Source organism: Caloenas nicobarica, chromosome 7 (assembly GCF_036013445.1).
Source record: "Caloenas nicobarica isolate bCalNic1 chromosome 7, bCalNic1.hap1, whole genome shotgun sequence".
NCBI lineage: Eukaryota > Metazoa > Chordata > Aves > Columbiformes > Columbidae > Caloenas > Caloenas nicobarica.
In genome coordinates this window covers 13739367-13762514 of record NC_088251.1, presented here as the reverse complement: position 1 = coordinate 13762514, position 23148 = coordinate 13739367, and the positions used below count along the sequence as shown (strand labels likewise).

At 43.1% G+C, this 23148-nt stretch overlaps 1 protein-coding gene across 1 annotated transcript in view; it reads left to right on the top strand.

The window, feature by feature from the left end:
- PDCD11 (programmed cell death 11) overlaps window positions 1-23148 on the top strand; it is a 28641-nt gene that overhangs the window by 2765 nt on the left and 2728 nt on the right. Inside the window, exons 5-35 of the mRNA XM_065639002.1 lie at window positions 172-333; window positions 947-1070; window positions 1431-1612; window positions 2096-2203; window positions 2644-2850; window positions 3160-3284; window positions 3911-3971; window positions 4695-4841; window positions 4965-5216; window positions 6098-6241; window positions 7152-7352; window positions 7911-8081; window positions 8478-8697; window positions 11077-11229; window positions 12983-13098; window positions 13274-13791; window positions 14273-14335; window positions 14816-14924; window positions 15435-15524; window positions 15838-15940; window positions 16448-16625; window positions 17283-17339; window positions 17820-17942; window positions 18246-18368; window positions 18545-18740; window positions 19114-19236; window positions 19572-19715; window positions 20747-20997; window positions 21661-21829; window positions 22100-22253; window positions 22813-22978. Coding sequence (XP_065495074.1) covers window positions 172-333; window positions 947-1070; window positions 1431-1612; window positions 2096-2203; window positions 2644-2850; window positions 3160-3284; window positions 3911-3971; window positions 4695-4841; window positions 4965-5216; window positions 6098-6241; window positions 7152-7352; window positions 7911-8081; window positions 8478-8697; window positions 11077-11229; window positions 12983-13098; window positions 13274-13791; window positions 14273-14335; window positions 14816-14924; window positions 15435-15524; window positions 15838-15940; window positions 16448-16625; window positions 17283-17339; window positions 17820-17942; window positions 18246-18368; window positions 18545-18740; window positions 19114-19236; window positions 19572-19715; window positions 20747-20997; window positions 21661-21829; window positions 22100-22253; window positions 22813-22978 — 4940 coding nt within the window. The remainder of the gene's footprint in view (window positions 1-171; window positions 334-946; window positions 1071-1430; window positions 1613-2095; window positions 2204-2643; window positions 2851-3159; window positions 3285-3910; window positions 3972-4694; window positions 4842-4964; window positions 5217-6097; window positions 6242-7151; window positions 7353-7910; window positions 8082-8477; window positions 8698-11076; window positions 11230-12982; window positions 13099-13273; window positions 13792-14272; window positions 14336-14815; window positions 14925-15434; window positions 15525-15837; window positions 15941-16447; window positions 16626-17282; window positions 17340-17819; window positions 17943-18245; window positions 18369-18544; window positions 18741-19113; window positions 19237-19571; window positions 19716-20746; window positions 20998-21660; window positions 21830-22099; window positions 22254-22812; window positions 22979-23148) is intronic.

Here is a 23148-nt window from a genome sequence, read left to right as displayed (position 1 = left end):
ATCGTGGTGTTTGTGGCATTTCTTGTCTTCTGTTGTAGTGTTGACAGAAAAACAGGACTTCCCTATGGGGTTTTGATTTCAAAAGCTATTTCAGCAACAAATTCTGGCCCTTTTGTATTTTTTAGTATGGTAAAATGTGTATGTTTCTTTCTTGGTCATCTTTCTGGTCAGGACCTGAATTCGCTCTCAGACATGTATTATCCAGGGACACTGGTCAGGTGCATCGTAACCAGCGTTGAGAGAAGTGCTGACGGACGTCGGAGTATCAAATTATCGATCGACCCCAAGAAGGTCAATAATGGTCTGAACGCTTCAGCACTTGCGTCGGGCATGGTATGTGTTCTGGGTCTGTCACAGCCTCTGGGCTTTGAAGGTGCTTCTTGCACAGTGCGTGGGGGAGCATTTCTGTTTGTCCTTGCATGGGATCAGAGAAGAATTGCTCCTGCCGTGGGAGAGACCTGGGAGGAGAGAGCAGTACTGGGTCTTGGTTCTAGGTTGTCACTCATGAAATCCATTCACCTGATTCTGTTCCAATACGAACAAGTTATTTAAAGACTTATTTCTGAGTAGATTTCTATGTTATTTATGCAGAGAATAATATTTAGCCTGCTTTGCAGAGGTGCCTAGATGTTTAGGTTTTGTGTTTCCACCTGTATGGTTGCCGGCATGTGCACCTGCTACTTTTGAGCATCCCAGTTTTTTTCCCTACTGATCTGTGAGCTCTATACATGCATAGTCGAATGACGGTAGAGTTGAGACCCCACTGCCAGATGAGCTCTGTAGTAAGAAAGAATGTAGTGTTCTTTCTGCTGCTCTGGAAATCTTGTCTCTCTGTCCTCATGAAACAAGTGAGTATTTGTGTGGGGAATCTCTTACCAGATGTTCATTCTTTGAAGATCCAGCTGTTCCGTCACGTTACTCAGTTGCTGTGCTTCCCTCCCAACAGCTGCTCTCTGGCTTTGTGTCTAGTGTGGAAGACCATGGCTACATCATTGATATTGGAATCAGAGGGACTCATGCTTTCCTACCTCGTCAGAAAGCCCAAAAGTACATCAAAGCGATCAAGAGAGGTAAGTGCAGGAGCAGTTGCTGGGCTTAAAGTGGAGTTGGAGAATGACAGGGATTAAAGATTGTTTTATCTGTGGTGTTAGTGCACCTCAATGAGATTGGGTCAAGGCGGAGTCGTTGCAAGTTGCTGGAAACAGCAGTTTTGTGGCTGATCTGCAACAAGCCGTTGGGTTTCAGCCTGTTTTCTGACAGGCTGTTACTGTTCCAAGCCCATCCATCCCTGCTGGCAGTAGCCTGCACTTAGATCGAGAGGAGTTCTAACTTCTTAAAATATAGGGAACTGTGAAAAAGCTTTGGAAAAAGTGGAAGGGAATTCCTGAGAGTTCCTAGTGCAGGTTTTATGCTGTGACTTGTCTTTGTAGGGTCTGACTTGAAAATAGGCCAGAACCTGAACTGTGTTATTGTGGAAGTAAAGAACGAGGGAAGAGTGGTCCGTTTGTCCATTGACCGATCAGAGGTCGCTGCATCCCTTGCAACAGAGCAACAGAACTGGACGCTCTCAAATTTATTGCCAGGGCTGGTGGTGAAAGCTCGAGTGCAGAAGGTAAGCTCTGGTTTGGGTTTGTTGTTTTGGGTTGTTTTTCGGTTTTGCTGAAGGTAGGGAGTCAGGTGAAGTAGAGATGGAAGCTTATGCCATGGAAATCTTTGTGCTTGCGCTCAATTACTTTACAGAAGCAAACACTGTTGTCTGCTAGACAATCCCTCCATGTCATTCCCGTAAGGTCTGATCTCTGTCCTGGTTGTGATGCTGTGAATATACAGGCTTCCACCTGGAGCTGGTGATGAAGCGTGAAGCAGAACAGGATCCATTCTGTACTTCTCTGGCCTTTGCCTAGGAAAAGTATTCCACAGGATAGCAGTACTCTTCAGAGTAAGCATTGCATTATTGAAAAAATAAAGGAATATTTTTGCAAAATAACATAGAAAGCAGAATTGTTAGTGGATTTCTGTCTCTTGCAATGTGCTTGTTGATTAGCATTGACAATGAGTGCAGATTTTTTTGGCATCTTTTCTTTCCCCTTTCTAGGTGTCCCCACTGGGGATCAAGCTGAGCTTTCTGTCTTCCTTCACTGGCATTGTGGATTTCATGCACATGGACCCAGAGAAATCCATGAACTATTCTCCAGATCAAGTGGTAAGGAGGGAGAAGGGTGGCTGGAGCTGCTATGTTGCTTGCAACATCTCTTCTCCAACACTTCAGTGGAATAATCTCTGAAATCTCACTGATGATAGCTGTCTTTATTATCTTTTATTTGAATTGCTATCATGATTGCTTTACAGCTGTAAAGAGCAAAGCCATTCCTGGTAAGACTTACTTGGGAAACATGAGAGACTTGCAAGTGATAGAAAATTCATTGTGCGGTCACGTACCAGACTAGCCCAGAAACAAGACAGAGGCAGTAATCCCTCGTCAGTGAAACTGCTAGAATTGAAGTCTTAGTAGCAATATTGGGGAGTGTTTGTACATGGACAAAGAGTTAGGTACCAGGCACAATGTCTAAAAACATGAGCAATGTGCCTTTGTCCTCCTCTGTTTACATACCCCTGTTTACCGAACGTGTTTTCTTCTCCCAGGTGAAAGCTTGCATCCTCTCCATCCACCCCACCTCCAAGGTGGTGCGGCTCACTCTGCGGCCAGCCTTCCTGCACCCTGGGGGATCCCCAAACCAGCTCTCCAGTGATCGTGTGGGGGCAGTGTTGGAGGAGTCAACAGTGAAAGCTTTCTACAAGCAGTTTGGTGCCATCTTTGAGTTTGATGATGGCACTCTTGCATTTGCACGGGTAAGTACCAGGGCAGTGAGGGAATTCCCACCATAACTGTCTTTGTCTCCTAGGGAAGGAGGCTAGGACGAGGTTTTGTTTTCCACCTTTATGTTCTTTTTGAGACAAATACAACAGAATTAGGACAGCATGGAAGGTGTTTGCCGAATCATACCTCCCCTTGTTCTGGTTGGAACGTAGGAGAGCTGTTGAGGAAGAACTGGTGAAATCTGCTGCACAGAGCGAGTGTTAGAGGAATGATTGGGTCAGATGCTTTATCAGTGCTTCCATTTTCGAACCACTAAATTGTAATTTTTTTTTTTCTCCTAGTTGAAACATCTTTCAAAAACAAGAAAATCCTTTAAACCTGCAGCATTTAAGACAGGATGCAAACATAAATGTCGGATCATTGACTACAGCCTGATGGATGAGATGTATATTGTATCTCTAAAGTAGTAAGTTTCATAGACTCTTCAAGAAAATTGGTTGAAGGATTCAAAAAGTTTAGTCGAGAGTGGAAAATACTACCTTGGTTTGGTGAACTGGAATTTGCCATTTGGGGTTTTTGGTTTGTATCTCTGTTGGCTTGTGCCAGGTTGTCTGGGCATCTCGCATGTATTCCCCATACTATAGGGAACTGGGACTCCATCGGTGTAGCTGGTGGGCTGAGGCACAGGGAGACTAAGTTAATTTTGCTGTTATCATGTCGAAAGAGGCTGAAGAGGAAATTGAACCTTGGTCTTCCAAGTCCCAGCCCATTTAGCTTCTCCCTCTTAGTACTTCCATCTACGTGGCTTTAAGCAATGCAGATGATGGGCTTCCTTTTCATGGAGCCATGGCTGGTGGCCATAACTGTGTGGCTGTCACCTGGAATGGAGCCCGGTGAACCTCCCTGAGCTTTATGTCCAGAGACCGGTTTTGGGAGGTGGGTTGGTTGGGATAAAACACAGAACTCTGGAGTTGTAGAACACTGGGTGGGGTGGGGGTGTGTGTATAATAATGGATATTTGGGATAGGGCAAAGATCCTGGGTTTCCTTCAGGTAGACTGTTTGCTCATCTCTTGCTGTGTCTTTTTCCTAGTAAGATTATTGAAGCACGGTTTCTGCAATACCAAGATATCCACACGGGGGATGTGGTGCAGGTGAGCTTCTGGAGGACCGACACATTATTGCGTGGCCGTTACATTTAGAATAACGATCTAGCTAATGTGCATATCCTCTGCCTAGTATGTATATTCAACTTCTGATCCAGACTAGTGAGATGAAAGTGAGGGGGAAAAACCTCTCCTTGCAGGACTTGATTAGTGGAATGCGATACTTTACGTGTTGTGTTCAGGTTTTCGTTCATGATGCCGCCAAGGCAATACAATTTTAGCCACAGTCAGCCATTTATTTATGGCAATGAATACATTTTTAGAAAAACTTTTGTGAAAGAGACTAAAACTTGCCTTGCACTCAAAGTAAAATTTCATGTATGGACCATCACAATCAGCTGATAGGCAGAAGGTTACTCAGTTGTGATCGTTCTTATGTTGGAGTCATGACTGTATTGGATATGTCTCTGGAAACAACTCTAGTTTGCCAGAGTCAATCAGGATTTTGCAGAAGTAGCCTATGCTTCAGGAAAAGAGGCTGTAAAACAACCTTATTTAATGTATAAAAGGGAACGGGTCAGATTGGTTGGGTGGAGTGTGGGTTGGACTAAGTTGTGGGTGGTTTTTTGTTTGGTGTTTTTTTTTTTTTTTTTTTGAGGGCAGTTAAATTTGGTAATAATAGGTAGTGCAGTGTCTTGGCTGTTTCCTACCTGTGCACAGTCTGCTTTTCATGCTGAATTTGCTGATCCTTTTCCCTATTTTTGGTACTAGGGCAAAGTGTTTGCGTTTAAACCCATTGGGATGCATGTGAAAGTGACTGATGGGATTAAAGGGCTTGTGCCGTCCTTGCATCTCGCTGATGTGATCCTGAAGCAGCCTGAGAAGAAGTACAACATAGGAGATGAAGTCAAGTGTCGGGTGAGAGCTGCCAGGCAGGGTCTTCTGCTGCTTTGCACTCCTTTGTTCTGAGTATTTGGCAGCTGGATTGATCAGACAGTGGCAGACATGCCTTTTGAACCTTCTTGTACTCCATTCTCGTAGGTGCTAGAGTGCAATCCTGCAGGAAAGAAGCTGATTCTTACTCTAAAGAAAAGTCTTGTCCAATCAAAGCTTCCAGTCCTCTGCAGTTATGAAGATGCAAAGCCAGGTCTGATCACACATGGCTTTGTGGTGTGTGCAAGGGAGTTTGGCTGCATTGTGAAGTTCTACAATGATGTCAAAGGTCTGGTACCCAAGAATGAGTTGAGCTCAGAACCCATATCTTGTCCTGATAAAGTCTTCCATGAAGGCCAGGTAATTAACATAGCTACATGTTACTTGTGTTTGAATGCAAAAGAGAAATCTGCAGCTGGAGTTGGCTCCAACATGGGTTTTCCCCTGGAGGAACCAGCTGCATCAAGGGATATCCATGTCTATTTACTTTAAGTAATACTCATGCTCCATTTAAACAGATTAGGCTGTAAAAGGGGCAGCTTTGAGTATTTCAGAGAACTGTCTTTGTTTCTAGGCTCTCTTTGTTCTGGTGTGCAGGAGGCACTGTGGTATGTGATACAGGGACTACACTTGGCTGGGTTATTGAGATCTTAGTAGTAGTTTGGAATTCTAGGCTGCAGTGTCTTCTAAGGAAGTTAAAACTCTTACCTGCAGAATCAGAGGGATAAGGTTTTTTGCCTCTGCATTACTCTTATTTTCCTGTTTATTTCAAATCCTGCACATCTTAAACTAGGCACTCTGGGAACCATGCCGTTCACCAAGTTCAGGTCTTTGTTGTGGGTGAGCTTATAGAGATCTCAGCCCTCTGTTTTGTTTTGTTGCGGTTGGGGTTTTTTTTGTCTTTAAACTTGCTGCCTATTGGCTGGCTAAGGAGAAGGGTAATTTTCTAATCAAGATTTCTGACTGCAAATCTGAAGATCTGGATTTTATTCTCAACTCTTCTACAGACTTACCACATACAGATCATTTAATGATTATGTACTTCCATTTTCCATACATGTGATCAGAAGAACATTTTTCTCTGGTTGAAGCGGCTAATTTACAGTCACTAGTTGGCTATCCTGGTTGTTAGGGAGTAGCATGCTCCGTCTGCATATCCCTGTCTCGTTTTGTAGGTGGTAGCACACTGAGGAGGAAGGTCAACTGAATGAAACTTGGTTTATCTTTTTTTTTTGCTGCAGGTTCTCAAAGTAATGGTCTTAAAATGTGAACCCGAGCAGGAAAGACTCTTGTTGTCCTTCAGATTATCAAGCAAGCCTGCTCCGGAGGACAAAAAGGAATGTACTTCAAAGAAGCAGCAGGAAGTGAAATATCAAATAGGAGAGGTATAGAGTTCAGTGATTGCTCCCTTTTTTGCCTTTTCCTACTTCTTTTCCAAACAATTTGGTATCCCTTTGAACAACTTTACTTCAAGAAAAGCTGTTGGTGGCCAGGAACTAGCATTAAATGTGCATTTCTTATTGTGGTGTTTGCCTCCTGGATCAAAACCAGGATCTCTGTCAGAGATCAGGATAAAGGAGACCCAGGACAGTCCTTCTGAAGGTACCAATTAGTGCTCGTACTCCTAGGTGGAGTCCTCTTTCTTCTGGCCGCTGCTGATGTTCTCACTCCAAAAGCAGCTGCTTTTGCTACCTGGAAAAAAGATAACTTCAGAGTAATGTTCTGAAATGCTGTTGTCTTTGGAAAGAACACACTTTTCTAGCACCCTGCAGATACTGCTAATACAGGAACAGGACAATTCTAATCTTGTTTAAATTATTCCCTTTACCCTTCAAATAAAAAGTCACAACCAAGAGAACGTTTCTAGATCTTGATTTCTCTGGGAGCTGAGAATTATTTTTATTTTACTATCAGTGTTGGCATGCTTCTGAGGCTCAGCCCTGCTGATGTGAGATTTTCTCATATATACCCTGTTTCCCTGAAAATAAAGACAGGGTCTTATACAATTTTTGCTCCAAAAGATGCTTACTTTTTTACTTGTCTAGCTGCCTGGACGCTATTTAAATTGACTTTTTTTGTGAACTGTAACTAGGGTTTATTTTTGGAGTAGGGCTTATATTTCGAGCATCCTCAAAAATCCTGAAAAATCATGCTAGGGCTTATTTTTGGGGAAACAGGGTAACTGGGAGGCCATATCAGAGCCCCAGCAGAGCATCACTTAGTAGCCTGTGCATTAAAAGGGATGACTTCAAAGACACTTGGAATTTTATATCACTATATTTGTTCTCTTTACAGACGGTTGATGTGAAAGTCTTGAAGAAGAAAGATAATGGGCTCGAAGTTTCTATCTTAGAAGATGAAGGCAATGTGGTAGCCTGGATTCCCACAGCTCACCTCTCTGACTTCGTTGTGAACTGCAAGCTCTTGTGGCATTGTCTTCAAGAGGGAGATGTCCTGCCGAGAATGATGTGCCTAAGTGACAAGGGAGAGCTTACTGTATCCTTTGCCTCCTCAACCAGTCAAATGAAGTAGGGGCAGGGAAGGAATTATCTGTCATGAATCCAAAGTATCTGCAATAAACAGAAGATACACTAGTTAGTGTGTTGAACCGGAAGTGCCTGTCAAGCTCGTGATGCTTCAAAGAGTCATTATAACTTGCTTGTGTTACAAGTGAGGCACAGCTGCTGCTAGAATCCCATCAGAACCAGGACTTGGTTGTGAATTGGCTGATCTTCCCAACCAGCTTCTGGGCTGCTAAACATATCACAACCTTAGCAAAAAATTTGCTGGTTTTATACCAAAAATATTAGCGAGGTGACATTTCTGCTAGTGTGAAGCACACATCTTTATTGCTGAGCAGCTTGAGAGACATTGGTTGCTAAATTTTAGTGTAGAGAGATAAAGACGATGAAAGGAATTGCAGGTTTTTGAGCTCCTGTACTGTCTAGCCTGCAAAAAGTGCTCTAGCCCCAATGGTTAGCAGTATCAAGAGATTTACTCTGCATCAGGCTCCTTTCATCCATCTTTTCCCATTTTTCCTAACTGGCGGTTCAGATCTTGAGCAGAAAGTCTGCAGTGATATCTGCTGTACAGGAGGAGCAAGTTGTGAGAAATTTCTCTGAAATCCAGCCTGGGATGCTGCTGACTGGTTACGTGAGGAATGTGATGCCCTTTGGAGTGTTTGTGGAGTTCCCTTTTGGTGTGACAGGACTGGCGCCCAAAGTGGTAAGTGATGCATTCACTTCAGTAAACAGCACGTGTGCAATCAGACATGCTTGAAACATGACTTTTAGCAAAGGAACTATAACAAGGAGGGAACGGTAGTTCTGTGGATCCTGCATTTGTACAGCTTCCTCCAGTAGGGTAAAAGCTGCTTTTAGGTCTGTGTTTTAATTCATTTCCAAAATGAAATTAAGGACTTTATGCAAATGAGCTTAAGCCTCAAACGTGGATTTCTTGTGACTTCAGTAATTCATTTTAATGGATGGCTTTTTTGTTTATCTTTGTTAATTTCTCGTGCATTTTCATGAAGTCTTAATCCTTCTTCTGAAAAGCACTACAATTGCTTGCTAGTTAGCAGCTGTGCTCAGTAACCCTTATCTCTTTCTTTCCTTTCCACAGAGCATGAGTGACAAGTTTGTGACGGACACCAAGGACCACTTTGTGGTGGGACAGACTGTGATCGCAAAGGTGATGAGTGTTGATGAGGAGAAGCAGCGTGTGCTCCTCAATCTGAAGATGTCAGAGTGCAGCTCAGGCGATTCTGCTGCAGAGAGCTTTGCCCTGCTGAATCAGTATTTCAAGGAGATGAAAGAAATCAGGAACTTGTTGAAAAGAAGAGGTAAAAAATTGCACATGTTCTGCTAAAAGGGATCATATCACAAAAAAGGGGCTACAGAGGAACAAAAAAGGAAATCCATTTTCTTTTAAGTGAAAGGAAAGTCAGTTCAAGCAAAGAGTTGCTTCCAAGAGGAGCTTATTAGAAGGATGTATGTGCAGTGTCTGCCATTGACAAGGAAGCTTTTTCAGAACAAGCCAAATAAGCTGCTCTTTTCACTGAAGTCTTCTAGGCTTCTTACATTGATTTCAAGTTGAAGGTTAGAGAATTAAAAATAAGGAGATAAAAAGATGAACTGTGAGGTCCATATATTAAAAGAGGAAGGGATGTGCAATGGTACTAAAGGATGGATTCCTTTCAGGGCCTGTGAAAGTAAGGAAGGCCAGGGTGAGATTGGATGTTCTATGGAGCAAAGCCTTTCTCCAGCCTTGAGACACTTTTTTTGGTGTGAATAATTCACATTGGTTCATAAAGCAATTACAAAGTTAATTGACTGAGATGTGGCAGTAGTTTCACTGTTTAATTATGTGTTACATGAAGAATTGTCTCTATTTAATCTGGCAAGGGTTAATTTTTAGTACTCTATGTTCTTGTATTTTATTCTTGTGGTCAGCAAACAGAAATTAAACTCCGAAGAGTTTACAGGTATAAGGGATATTGGACAAACCTGTGAAACCTATCTAATTTGCCAATAGAGGTCTAGGCATATGGTTTTTCTAATGGTTTTTGGTTTTGCTGCCTTTTTTTGTTGTTGTTTGTGTGGTGGGTGTTTGCGTGTGTGTGGTTTTTTTAATGGTTGTTTGGTTGTTTGTTTTTGAAGAGTGACTCATGGAAGTCCAGAAGGAATGTATTTCTGTATGCCTGAGTGAATGGCCACAAAGCAGCAGTGGAGCAAAATAGGCTGCCCAGTGCCCAAACCTGAATTACCCCAAATGTCTGGAAAGAGAATGACGATAAGCGATATGAGAAGCTCTCATTGTGTGCAAACTCATGCATTAGAAACAGGCTCTTAAGACTTGCCACTGCTCATTACTTAGTTTAGGAAAAACAGCACTGGTGTCTGGATACTGGAGTGATAGGCATGTAAGAATCAGAATAAACATCATGTCAATTCTTCTCTATACTCAAAAGTGATGGAAGGACAGAAGACAACTGGACGTGGCCCGAGTCAGTGCCTCAGTGTCACTTGCTGTAACATTAGAAAGGCTGGGCGAGTTAGCTGTCTGATGGTAAAGCCATGATCTTTTGTCCTGTGATGCTCTGAAGAACAGTACATCTGTTTAAAGTTAATTATGCTTTTGGAGGGTCAGAATAATAAAGAAAAAGGCTTTGATTTAAGAAGAATTTACTTACTTGCCTGTTATACACTGCAGGCAGCAGGTGCTCATTGCATTTCAGCAAATGGGACCAGCTTTGTCCACCAAAATAAAGAAGAATCATTGACAAGAATAACAATGTATTATTTGTGTGCATACCCTATTTGCTGGTAACTCATAACTGCTGAGAAATCACCATTTCTACCTTCATCTAATAGTGTTGTTTTAAGTATGACAGTGAAGGACACTAATATTGTTTTTTACTGGCAGTCAAGAACTGCTCCTACTAGTCTCATGGTACAAAAATATGCATTTGTGCATGATGTGATCATCAAGTTCTTTTTTATTATTGATATTTGTGCATGGGATAACTGATTTTCACAGAGGGATTTTTCAACTACCCTGAGCCTTAGCCAAGATCTGCTCAACTAGAATCTGTAGTGATGCCTTTACTAGCTTCAATACAAGGATAATTATGCTGACACTTGAGTGCTTGTCATAACCCAAACTAGTATTCACATGAGGATCAGTTTGTACAAATAGATTTGCCTACTTGTATTACAGGTTTGCTGAACGCATCCTCAAGCAAAGGTTTTCTCACATGCTGTTTTTCTAGCATTAGAAATATTGGACATATTTCAATCTATTTTTATCAAATTCTAGCTTTACCTTTTTAGGTTATTTTTATATCCAGTAATGTTTTATGTTTTGTTTCTTATAATTGTGAAGTGACAGGTCTGGTTTGTGTTTTTAGCAGTAATCTATTTTGCTTTCACCTTTTTTCTACAAGCAATGCTATGTGATAGTGTTTATATAAGATTGGAAAATATTCTCTCCAAAGTTATCAGATCCTCAATTTCTCAAAAGTGTTTCTACTTTGACTAATTCTTAGAATTTACCTCTTTCCATTTCTACAGATTCAGGAGTCCAAACTCTTGTTTTTATTATAGTGGTGGATATAAATTCTTGTTCATGCTTTCTTGAGCAAATGTGAAAACTGTCTTTTGTTTTGTGAAGAAACAGCATAGATGAAACAGATTTCTCACTTTTTCTTCCCTTTATTTAGAAGAGTCCAGCATGGCCCAAGCCCTTTGTGAACTGGTGCCTGGGAAGCAGCTGCAGCTAGTGGTGCAGGATGTGAAGGACGATGGCTCAGCACTGTTCAGTGGCAGCTGTGTCACAGGCTTGACTGTGACAGCCACTCGCTACCATTTAGGAGGTGAGGATCTTTTCTTTGACTCCTTGCTTTGGTTTTCACTCTTGGACTTTGAAACCTCTGTCCTGAAATTAATTCTGCTGAGGGACCAACATGGGAGGAATCTGATCAGACTAGGGATGTGCTTGAGGAGTAGTTTAGTTTCCTGATGTGTTGTCAACCCATTTGTGCAATTCAGAAGATATCACTTAAACCTACCTGTGCCTCTGTTACACCATCTGTAAACTGGACTTAATCACGTGTTATACCTTGGCCTCATTTCTGGCTGGTGGCTGGTCACCAGTGGTGTTCCTCAGAGTTTAGTCCTAGTGCAAGTTGTGTTCAATATATTTATCAACGATCTGGATGCTAGACTTGAATGTACCATTAGCAAGTTTGGTGATGGTGCTGTTGACTTTCTTGAGGGACAAGATGCCTTACAGAGCAACCTAGATAGATTGGAGCGTTGGGCAGTGGTTAGTGGGATGAAATTTAACAAGTCTGAATGCTGAATTCTGCACCTGGGATGGAGTAACGTCGGGCACAAATATAAACTGGGTGAGGAGTGGCTAGAGAGCAGCCGTGCAGACGGGGATCTTGGGGTGCTGGGTGGCAGCAGCTCAGTACGAGTCAGCAGTGTGTGCGCTGGCAGCCAAGAGACAAACCCCATCCTGGGCAGCATCAAACACAGCACAGCCAGCTGCACAAAAGAGGTGATTGTCCCCCTGGATTCAGCGTTGGTGCGGCCTCATCTTGAGTACTTTGTGCAGTGTTTAGACTGGACATAAGGAAGCATTTTTTTACCAAGAGGATGATCAAACACTGGTACAGGCTTCCCAGAGAGGTGGTCGATGCCCCAAGACTGTTCGTGTTTGAGAGGCATTTGGACAATGCCCTTAACAACATGCTTAACTTTCAGTCAGGTAGTTGGACTATATCATCGTTGCAGGTCTCTTCCATCTGAAATATTCTATTCTATTCGGCATCTTGTGAGGTCTAGTTTATGCTGCAAGGTCCTTAGTTGAAGCATACTGTGTGTGTACAGAAAAAGTATTAATACAAGCTGCAGCTTACTCTTTGTTTTTTTTCCTTCTTACTTTAGAAACATGTTCCTTGGAGTGTGCTCTGTCTGAAACTGCTGTTAATTTTTCTTCAATGTGACTTCTTTAATCAATGTGACTTTAAAACAGGACTGCAATTTCTGTACTTCGCAGTTCAAAAATTAAAGCAGAAAAGTGCCGTAGTATGCAGAACCAAACATGTACATGCTGAGATAACAAATAAACTAGTGAAACTAATGTAAAGTAAATTCAGAAGAATTCCTTTGTTTTCTCAGCAACAGTTAAATTGATGATGGTTTTGTGCATATGTTAGCATAATCTTTTTCAAGACCTTTATTATTATACCTTGAACTTGTGTTTAATCAGCCTTGTTTGCATTATTTAAGAGTTGCATTTTCATAAAATTAATTTAGTTCTTCCATAAAAGTATCAGACTCTTTTTCTGAATAAAAAAGCCCATTTTTTTCCCCTCCTTTCCATTAACATTGGAGAAATCTGTTCTCTTCTTAAAGAAAGGATTTATACATCTGGCCTCTAAGTTTACTTTGTTACAGTAACATGGTTACAATTAGTAATTAAGCAGTCTTTGTTATTGTGGTCTTCAGAAATTAAACTGAACCACAGGCAACCTTTCCTATCTGACATGTGCCACTAGCTCAGTTGCTCATAATTCTTCACTATCATCAAGAGAGAAATCTTCTTGTTCTCATTTGTAGACAAGAGTATTGTTCCTGGTGAGAAAACCAAGGCAGTGGTTCTGCATGTGGATGCCCTCACATCCAAGGTGTATGTTTCTCTTCGGGAAGAACTGTTAAAAAAAAGAGCTAAACAAGTATGTGTTCAGTTTTTAGATCTATATGTTTCTGTTCATCTATCAAACTCTAGATGATTAATAAATTGGGACAGGAGGGGCAGGAGGGGGGCTGCTTCCTCCTTCAGAACTGCAGGAGGTAGTGGAGAGAATCAAAATCTCAGCAGAGTAAGTCACTATCTTCATTTCTGTCTAGCGGCTCACGGAGAACTCCCAGCACTCTGCCATCGTGCAGCACATAGCAGAAGAGTTTGCCATCGTGTCTCTGGAAACAGGCCAGCTGGCAGCTGTCCCCATAGCCTCTCACTTCAATGACACCTTCCGCTTTGACTCAGAAAAACTGAAAGTGGGACGAACAATCTCTGCAACCTTAAAAGTAGCAAAGGTGAATGACCACGGAGTCTTATTAGCAGTACAAGGCCCAGGAAAGAAGAATGTGTTTGTAAGAGTCCGGAATGAATCTGAGACAGCATTAGAAGAGATGATTCCTACTGTGAAACACTCGCTTTCCCTGGGGGATGTTGTTACTGGTACTGTTAAATCTGTCAAAGCAACCCATGTCACAGTTGCTATTGACGACAAGCTGACGGGTTCAATCCATGCATCCCGGATTCTGGATGAAGTGCCCATAGGCTCTTTTCCAACATACACTCTGAAAGCTGGACAGAAGGTGACTGCCCGAGTCATTGGAGGCAGAGATGCGAATACTCACAGGTGGGAAAACATGCTTATAATATTACTTCTTGGGGAATCAAGGGGTGAAACAGTTACTCAGTTCACATGATCTAGGCTGTTCCCTCTGTCACCAGGTACTGTTACAGCTATTCTTGCTGGAGTAGTTGAGGCCTGAGAATCTGTATTATATTCTATATGAGATCCATGTTTCAGTGAATTAGATCTCTGCCTGTGTCACTGTATTTATTTTGAGTATAAACTGCAAGAAAAAAACATGTCTAAACTCTTAAGGTCCAGTGGAAGTCTTAAATACAAGCCGGATTTGGCCCCAGGGGCTAAATTTGCCAGAGGATTTTGGGTACCCAAATTGCCACTGAAATAGTACTAGAAAGAACTGGAACTCAAAGGCTTTGGTAGTTTTAGAGGGCTTACACCTGGTTTTTTGCCAGTGCAGAGGGACTACAGGTGACTGGGGCCTGGGGAGATCATGAGAAACTTTGAACCTTTTCCTGTTTTCTAGGTACCTGCCCATCACCCATCCACACTTCACACGGACCATTCCAGAGCTCAGCATTCGACCAAGGTGAGTGTTTGGCTCTGTGCTGTCTCCAGATACTTCACCAACTTTGTATCCTTGTAGGTTCCCTCCCTTGTTCCTCCCATTTGTGAAGAAGCTGACCATGAGCAAGGAGCTCTGCATGTATGCAGCGTGGCAAGGCCTTTTATTCCCTCTTTCACACTAACTGGGGTCTTGGAGCTGTGTTAAACCTTGCAGTGTTCTCTTAGCACACAATTTCCTTTGAATGTCCTTTTGGCTTCAGATTCTGCCAGTCTGGATTCTGGTATGTCCATTTGTGTCAGAAGGATTCCCTCTTAAGCCCAGGGAAGAATGAATTCCCTGCAGAAGGATGCAGCTAGGGAGGGGATGGGGATGAATGTCGTAAAGGCATTGTCACAGTAGTACTGGCTCGCCATAATCTCTTGGGTTTCTAACTCCTATCGTCATCATTAGGACAAAAGCTGTCTTACTCATGTCCTTTCTCTGGTTTTTTTTTGTAAACAGTGAAATAGAAGGGGAAGTCACAGCAATGCTGGACCTTAAAGAAGATGATGCCCTCAAGAAACCTGGACTCTACAGTGTTGGACAGACAGTCACCTGTTTTGTGAAGAAGGTGAGGTCAGAGTCTTCCTAAGGAGTGTGCTGAGGGAGGCAGCAAGTGGGGGTGACCTCAGGGGCCTTAGTTCAGACCTAAACACTGAGACTACTGTGGTCTTCATTGAACTGTGAGAGTGGCCCATGCAAAGTGTGGTGTCTTATATGATGAGTAGAAGAAGAAAGTCACAGTCTCTATGCTTGACAGAGTTGAGCTGGCTCATCCTCTTCAACATGCCTGTTTGTTGCCAGCAGACACTTCTCACCCTGCACTGTAGCGAACTGGCTTTGAGAAATTGTGTGTGCCACCAGCACTAAGTACACTCACTGCTGGTCCTCTGTGTGCACTTGCCTGTGAACACAGCAGCATTGTCCTTATCAGATTAGAAGCCAAATCACCAATTTGCTTGGTGCAAGAGCCAAGGCTGTAGGAGCTCTTTCTAGCCTTAAAAATGAGTGAATCCACCAGGGAAGGTTTTTTTAACCAGGGTCTCATGATATCTTCTCTGGCTATTTGGTGTCTTCTCAGTATAACATCCTCAAAAATTGGCTGGAAGTAGAAGTCGGCCCTGACATTCGAGGAAGAGTTCCTCATCTGCTGCTGTCTCTGAACACCAAGGTAAGAGGCTATTACAGATAAGGTACGTGCACATGGCTGTAAGTAACAACTGCAGACACTTCTGACATCCATCTGAAGTCATACTCTTGTGCTCTGCCCTTTCAGCATCACTGCCCCTCACTGACAAGTGAGTACGATGCCTGTAGTGAGTTTGGCTCAGGATGACAGAGTCATTGAAGCAATGCTGAGCTGTCAGTCAAGTGTACGCATCAAAGATGTGTGTAGAAAGTGTAAAGCTTTGTATGAGAAACACAGTCAGAGTTGTGCAAAGCTCCTTTTCTGGTGATAAGTGGAAATCTATCTTTTCTTTCAGGTCTTAAAACATCCAGAAAAGAGCTTCAAAAATGGCCAGGCAATATTGGCTACAGTGACTGGAACAGATGTCACCGAAACAAAGCTCTGCTTGTCACTCACAGGTATAGTGGAGCCTTAACAGCAGGACCCCACCATAAATGATTCAGAGGTGGGCCTGCGCTGTGAAAATGTTACACTCCAGAGACAAGCTGTACCTCCCTGTAGGACAGAACTAACCCCTGGGACTCTGACCCAGATGTAGGAGCACACATGGCAAGAGAAGTCAGGCCTTTACACTAAAGAATTGCTGTCCTTATGTCTCAGACTGAAGCCCTTCTCTGAGCCCTTATGAACATTTTCCCTTCTGATTTCAAACATGAGATGGTACATTTGTCAGCATCTATGAGTTATTCTGGTTCCTGGAACCGTGCAACTATAGGGGACCTTGTCTGGGCTGCCAAGGCAAACACTGCTGTGAACTGAGTGCATAGGCTGCCCCTTACCAGAAGTTGGTGGGTTTAATATGTGACTAGGCAACTAAAATCGGCTTCACTGACTCATTACCCTTGTTGCTTTGGTTGCACGCTTTGGAGTATTATGAAGCCCTCTTCCTCCTTCACTTTTTCCAGGAATTCAGTCACTGGAGCAAGGCACCATCACTGTAGGCTTGGTAACAAAGGTGACTCCACACATTGGTTTGACCATTGCGCTGCCAGGCGCGAAGACTGGCAAAGTCAGCATCTTTCACCTGAATGATACTTACACAGAGAATCCTCTGGGTGACTTCAAAGTTGGCAAGATTGTCAGGTCAGTAATTTTCTTTCTTGTTCTCTCAAGCTGTTAAGTCTTAGAAATACCCTTCCTTTGGTGGCAGGCTTTTTGCTGCCATAAAATGACTCTTGGTTCAGTCTGTAGCTAAGAAATAAAACTGATTTATGACCTTATATGCATTTAGGTCAAAGTCTTGTGTTTTCCATGTATGAAAAAGCCTCTTTTCAGCTGTCTTCTTGGACCATGTTTTGAGAGTAGCTAATCTCTTAGCTAAGATGCTGATGGGACTGAGGGAGGCCAGTTATCCCAGCTCTGCTGTGGTTCTCTGGGCTGTTTGACACGTCAGTTGTCTTTACATTTGTAATGCACAAGTAATTGCATTTCCCTACTTCACAGACTTGTTTGGAATGCTGGAGAGTGCAACAGGCCAAGTGATTCAGCTGTAACAATCTTTTAAGTCTTTTATACTTGCAATAGGACTGGGTAAAGCAAGTAGATATGTTTCAAAAAACCCTTTAGCTGGTTTCAAGAACTGTTGTGTCATGCTGGTTTGTGTTAGATAGCAAGTGCTCCAGGGGGACAGAGTGGTTTGTTTCCTCCAGAGCTTCATTCTGCTAGTGAAAATATCTGTTTTCTACCTATGGCTTTTTTAACATGTGAAAAAGCTTTTTCTCCCCTTGCTCTGCCATGCAGGTGTTACGTCCTCTCCAATGAGAATGGCAAAATTCAGTTATCTCTCCGGCCATCCCGGTATGTGACTTCTCTCCAGACTGTTGATCTCCTGCTTTTCAATGTTCAGCTGCATTTTAACCATTTTGATTAAACAGCAGACTTAGTCCTAAATGTCTCTTAAAACTGAGCCTCTTGCTTTTTCTTCTCTATGGGACAAAAATGCATAAACCATGTGGAATGAAGTATCTTATAAATAAGTGGAAAAATCCCCCAAGTCAATGCTGTGCAGGTTTTCAGACAGCATTTTAGTCTCCTCAGTTTCTTGGTGTCAGAGGCAGCTTTGTTTACAACAGCATGTCTATTCTCCAGTGCTAAGTGTAGCTTGGCAGAGATGCAGAGAGTCCTTTAGTACATTTGAATAAGCTGAAAGGTGTCTCTGATCTGCTGTTTTCCAGGAAGTACTAGCTGTTGTTAATGCTGATTTCTTTTTGTTAATAGCCAGAGCAGAATGTGGAATATTCAGGTAGGTGCTTTAACTTCTAACCTGTTTTCTTTTAGGCTAAACCCGAAGAGCAACAGCAAAGTAGAGGATGTTGAAATAACATCTATTAATGATGTTAAAAAAGGCCAGCTAGTGAGAGGCTATGTCAAATCGGTCGCTCCATCAGGTGTATTCTTTGGGTGAGTAGCATAAGAAAATTATGCTGGTAAATGAGGGGTCTTGGAGAATTTATTTTGAATGTACGATTCTGGAATCTTGTTTGGGGGTGACCTCTGGCATAATGCAATATTGCAAAATTAATTTCCTCCTGGGAATCAAGATGTCATTGCTGCTTTCTCGAGCCTTTTAAATTAAAGTAAGGGAAAGCTTGGGTAATGCTATGTAGAACTGGTAGTGCCACAGATCTAGTCACTGCACCTTTTTTTTTTTTTCCTTTTTCCCCACTATGGAATATTTATTTTTGGTTTTCCTCCTCTTCTCAGCTTGTCCACTTCTCTTCTGGGCCGAATCCTATTCCAGAATGTTTCCCCCTACTTTGTACAGAAACACTCCTTATATGAAAAGTACCTGCCTGAAGGAAAGCTGCTCACTGCCAAGGTGCTTGGGTAGGTCCAACATTCCTTAAAAGCGGCTGTGAATTAGGAGGTGGTGGAGGAGGAGAGGGTGGAAAGAGGGAGAATAAAAGCCAGGAAAATTTTAAAGATATTCATATCCTTGTAGTTATTATAAATGCTCTGATTTTTTTTTCTCCTCTCCCGCTACTTCTGGCAATGCACCATAGTGTAAATGGAAAAGAAAAACATGTTGAGCTCTCTCTCCTGCCTGAGGACACTGGGATGCCAAGTGTCTTGCCTGAATCTCTCTGCCTACCACGGTATGGTGCAGAGAGCGAGAAAAGAGAGGCAGATGATAAGGAAAAGAGAAAAGAGCTTAAGCTGAAGACAAAACAGAGAAGAGGAAACTCTGAAAGTGAGCAGGTATGGATGTGATTGTGGAGGACATGCTGAAGGACTTGATTGTTCCAAATACTGAAGGGACTAGGAAGATCCACTGTGATCAGGCTGAGGAATTGTACAGAGTAGGAAAAAGATATTAAATTGCATTGGAGATTAGCAAAGATCAGAAACTATTCTGTTTGGGTAGGAGTCAACTGAATTAGCAGCCCCACCGTGTTGCCTGTGTGACCTGTCCTGTTGGTCTTAGCGCCATATGTAGGTGAGCACAGGTTTATCCTCTGTCTCTGTTGTGTGAGAGGATGGCTGTCAGGCTCGTTACTTTGTGATCAGAATTGCCTTTAAGATTCACCCCAGTCGTTGCCTTCCACCGTCCACTCATTTCCCTTTGTTGCAGGAGGTGAAACCAAAAAAAATGAAGATCTGCCCAGCAGATGAAAATGACAGTGGAATTGAGGTATATTACCGGGAGGAGGAGGATGATGACCAAGAGGAAGAAGCAGCTAAAAAGAAATCAAAGGTGAGAAGTTTGGAGGAGAATCTGAGCCTGAGATGACTTTCCAGCCCTATTGAGATGTGTCAGTTTTCACTTGGATGACAATAAGTACCAGATAAGCTACAAATAGGAGTGACACAGACTGGTGTTTGTGTCATCTGAAAATGACTTGAGATGGATCAGGTTTAAATTACAGCAGAGGTGACCAGAGTTTAGTGTTTTTGCTGGTGGGCTGTTTCCAAGTGTCACAAGTCAGTAGTACTGGCCAGAGGGAAGCCATGAGCAAGCAGGTGTTGTCTGATCTCTGTGTAAAAACTTCAAATTAAAACCCATGGCATTCCCTGTCTTCCTCCAAACAGATAAGGAAACCTGGTGAAGCTCCCAGGCTGCAGGTTTCCACAGGCTTCGCCTGGGATGAGGACATGAATGCAGTGGATATATCTGTGCTGAATCCGAAGGAAGAGAGCTCAGAGAGCGAAGAGGAGGAAGATCCGCAGTCAAAGGTACCATGTACTAGTGTTGCCTGCACAGAAGACACCACATGGTGGCTGCAATGAGATGTCTGAGTATTTGCATGTCTCTCTGCCCCAGAGCAAAGCCTTTTGACTCAAGGGAACATCTGACAGCTAATACAGAACTTCCTTAACTGCTGCAAGCACTGGGCTTAACAGCAGATATCTCTGAAGCAGAGGAGAAGAGGCCCTGATTTAGCATGGCTGTATGAAAATAGGGCTTCTCATGTTGACAAGCAAAAAAAAAAAATTAGGATCAAACAAACATCTTCATGAAAGTAAAATTTTTGTATTTGATGTCAGGTCTGTTTTTTATTTTTCTGAGTGTTGTAAATTTATAGGAAATTTTCCTGGAGATGAAAAACCTTTTCAAATTTTAGTCCTCTTATTTAGAAAAACACAACAAAAATAATCTTTTATGCCGTAATTTTTAGAAGAGTATTCCAGTATGAGCAATTGAGCAAAATCAGAAACAAACTTGTGAGTTGCTTTCATGGGTTGCTCTTCAGGATTTCCCATCCCTCAGAGCTCACCTCTGTAAAGGCCGTCGTCCATGGCCAATGCTTTGTTGCCCAGGGTGTAGCTGCCTTGCGCAGAGAGCGATGACACTGTCAGTTCCCAGTTTAGACCCAAGTCCACCATAGTGACTTGCACAGTTTCTCCCCATGTATCTTGAATTTTCACAGAGGGTGGTGGTGGTGTTGAGCACTGGCCCAGAGGGTAAAGATGGAAGAATGAGAGGAAGAGGTGAAGTGTGAGTCCTGCAGTTGGTGTGCAATAATAACCAAGTATTTGGTCCCTCAATGTATTGTCCTAAAAGAAGTGAGATTTCATGTGCTGCTGCTCTTCTTGGAGGTGTGAACTGTGAAAACATGGGATGCGTGTGCTGTTTTCCTTCTGTCTTAAACTGGCTGCATCTCTTCCTGTGAAAACTGCCTAGCCTTGGACCTACTGGGGCCTGGCTGTGTTTTAGCTGGGCCTGTCTGTTCCCCCATGAAGTGCCTACCTTTTTGTTCTTTCAGCTGAAGAAACGAACAAAGAAAGAGAAGGAGCTAGAGAGGCAGAAGAAGGAGAAGGAGCTCTGCAAATTAGAGGCAGCTCTGATGGACCCCAGCCGACAGCCACAGTCAGCAGATGATTTTGATCGCCTGGTGCTGAGCAGTCCCAATAGCTCCATCCTCTGGCTGCAGTACATGGCTTTCCACCTGCAGGCTACAGAGATTGAGAAGGCCAGAGCTGTGGCAGAGAGAGCGCTTAAAACAATTTGCTTCAGGTAATAACAGAGCTCTGCCTTTCTTTGCTCCAAAGAATAAGTGACGGTGGAGTAGTTGTGGTGGGAGAAGAGCACTGGTAGTGTCACCAGTGTGAGTGCACGTGTGTGGAGTGGCAGAGTCTGTTTTGGTGAGCTCGAAGGGATGAAATGGTAGCAATTGTCAGCTGGCCCTTTGAAGGCCTGGCCTGAGTCACCACAGTTGACCTGCGGCTGACTGGCTGCAGCTCATGAGCGCAGTAACTGCCCAAGGTATCACTGAGCGCAGATGTACTTCTGAGCGGTCAGGAGGGTTTGGAAGAGCATAATGCTGTCAATGATGTTGTCCTTAAATCAAAACATGAAACAAACCGTGCAACTCATGTGGCTTTTTCCATATGGCTGCACTCTTGTGTGTTTAAACATCTCTACAGCATGATTAGGTATATTGTGCTTTCTTGAATCATCCATGTGTTCTTTTAATTACAAACAGCAGTGATCAAAAGCTGTAGTGTGAAATAACTGCTGTGCTCTATTCTAAAAGTTGTGTTTCAGTGAGCAGTATGCTCCCCTACTTCATCTGTCCTGCAGGCAGGCTTCAAGTCAGTGTGTCTTTGTAGGGTGATTTGCAAAAAGCTGGTGAAGACTGATAAAAGGCTAAATATTCTTGTTCCCATCTGCTTAAAGGGAAGAACAGGAGAAGCTGAATGTCTGGGTGGCTCTGCTGAACTTGGAGAATATGTATGGTACCGAGGAGACACTGATGAAAGTCTTTGAGAGAGCTGTTCAGTACAATGAGCCTCTGAAAGCCTTCCAGCATCTGTGTGACATCTATGCCAATTCTGAGAAGTACAAGGTAAGATGGTGCAAGCAGGTCCCAGGCATGTATCCCATTCACTCATGCCAGTAAACTACCAGTGCTCACTGTATAAGCTTCCAGCTGTCAGACGTTAGGACTGTCTTGTTCCTAACTGGGATTAATAGCTATGATTGACCATGGACAAGGAACTATTGATACTTGCTTCTCTCTTATAAGTGTTTGGAGATACCTGGGCCAAGAGTAAGTTTTAAAGCTACAAGGCTTTGTTATAAATCTGTATGATCTAACACAACTCTACCCTCCCAGCAAGCAGAAGAATTATACCACATGATGCTGAAGCGTTTCCGTCAGGAGAAATCCGTGTGGCTGAAATACGCCTCTTTCCTTCTGAAGCAAGGCCAGACTGAGGCTACGCACAGGCTTTTGGAGCGTGCGCTCAAGGCTTTGCCCACCAAAGAACGTAAGTACTCTCCTTCCTGTTCATAATGTGGTCCAAGTGTTGACCATGTGTCTCCAGCAGCTGGGTTGCTCTCTGATATCTCTGCCTGTGACAGTGTTTGAAATAACTGGAAGTGCAGCCAGTTGGTGCTAAATGTGCTGCCTTTGGCTGTGTCGGTGTGGATATCAGTGCTAAACCCTCCTATAATAAAATATGCTGTGATGGGCAAATGCAAAGGACCCAAAGCAAAAAAGATATGAGTCTTACAGCTCTCTAGAAAAGTTCAGCTGGTCTAGTCCTGGGTTTGTGGGGCTACCTGTGGATGCTGCAAGATGTATTTTGGATGTAAGACTAAACTTCTGTCTCCTGCAAAGAGCTGAAATGGGAAGTGAACTGTGACCCTTCTCTCTCTCACTCTGGTCCTACCTTGGTCCAGGACCACTTTACAACAGAGCCTTTTGTCTCTGGGTAGAGGTGGTGCTGTCTCTGTGCCTGCCTCCCTTCTGTGTAATTATCACTCATGTTTTTTTATAGGGAAGAGGGCTGCTGTAGTACCCTAACATATCACTACTTGTTCCAGATGTGGATGTCATTTCAAGGTTTGCACAGCTGGAATTCCGTTTTGGGGACCCAGAACATGCCAAGGCCCTCTTTGAGAGCACCCTCAACAGCTATCCCAAGCGGACAGACATCTGGTCCATCTACATGGACATCATGATCAAACAGGGCAGCCAGCAGGAAGTGCGGTGAGTTGTGTTACAGCAGGCTGGGAGGGGGCAGAGTCCAATGCTTGGAGCAATCCTTGAAAAGAGCAGAGGTACCCTGCAGCATGAGGTTGTGGAGGGCCTCCCAGAGCAGAGCAAAGAGTTTGCCTTCTTGTTTCTGAAGGGTGAGGCCAAGCCCTTGTGTATCTTGT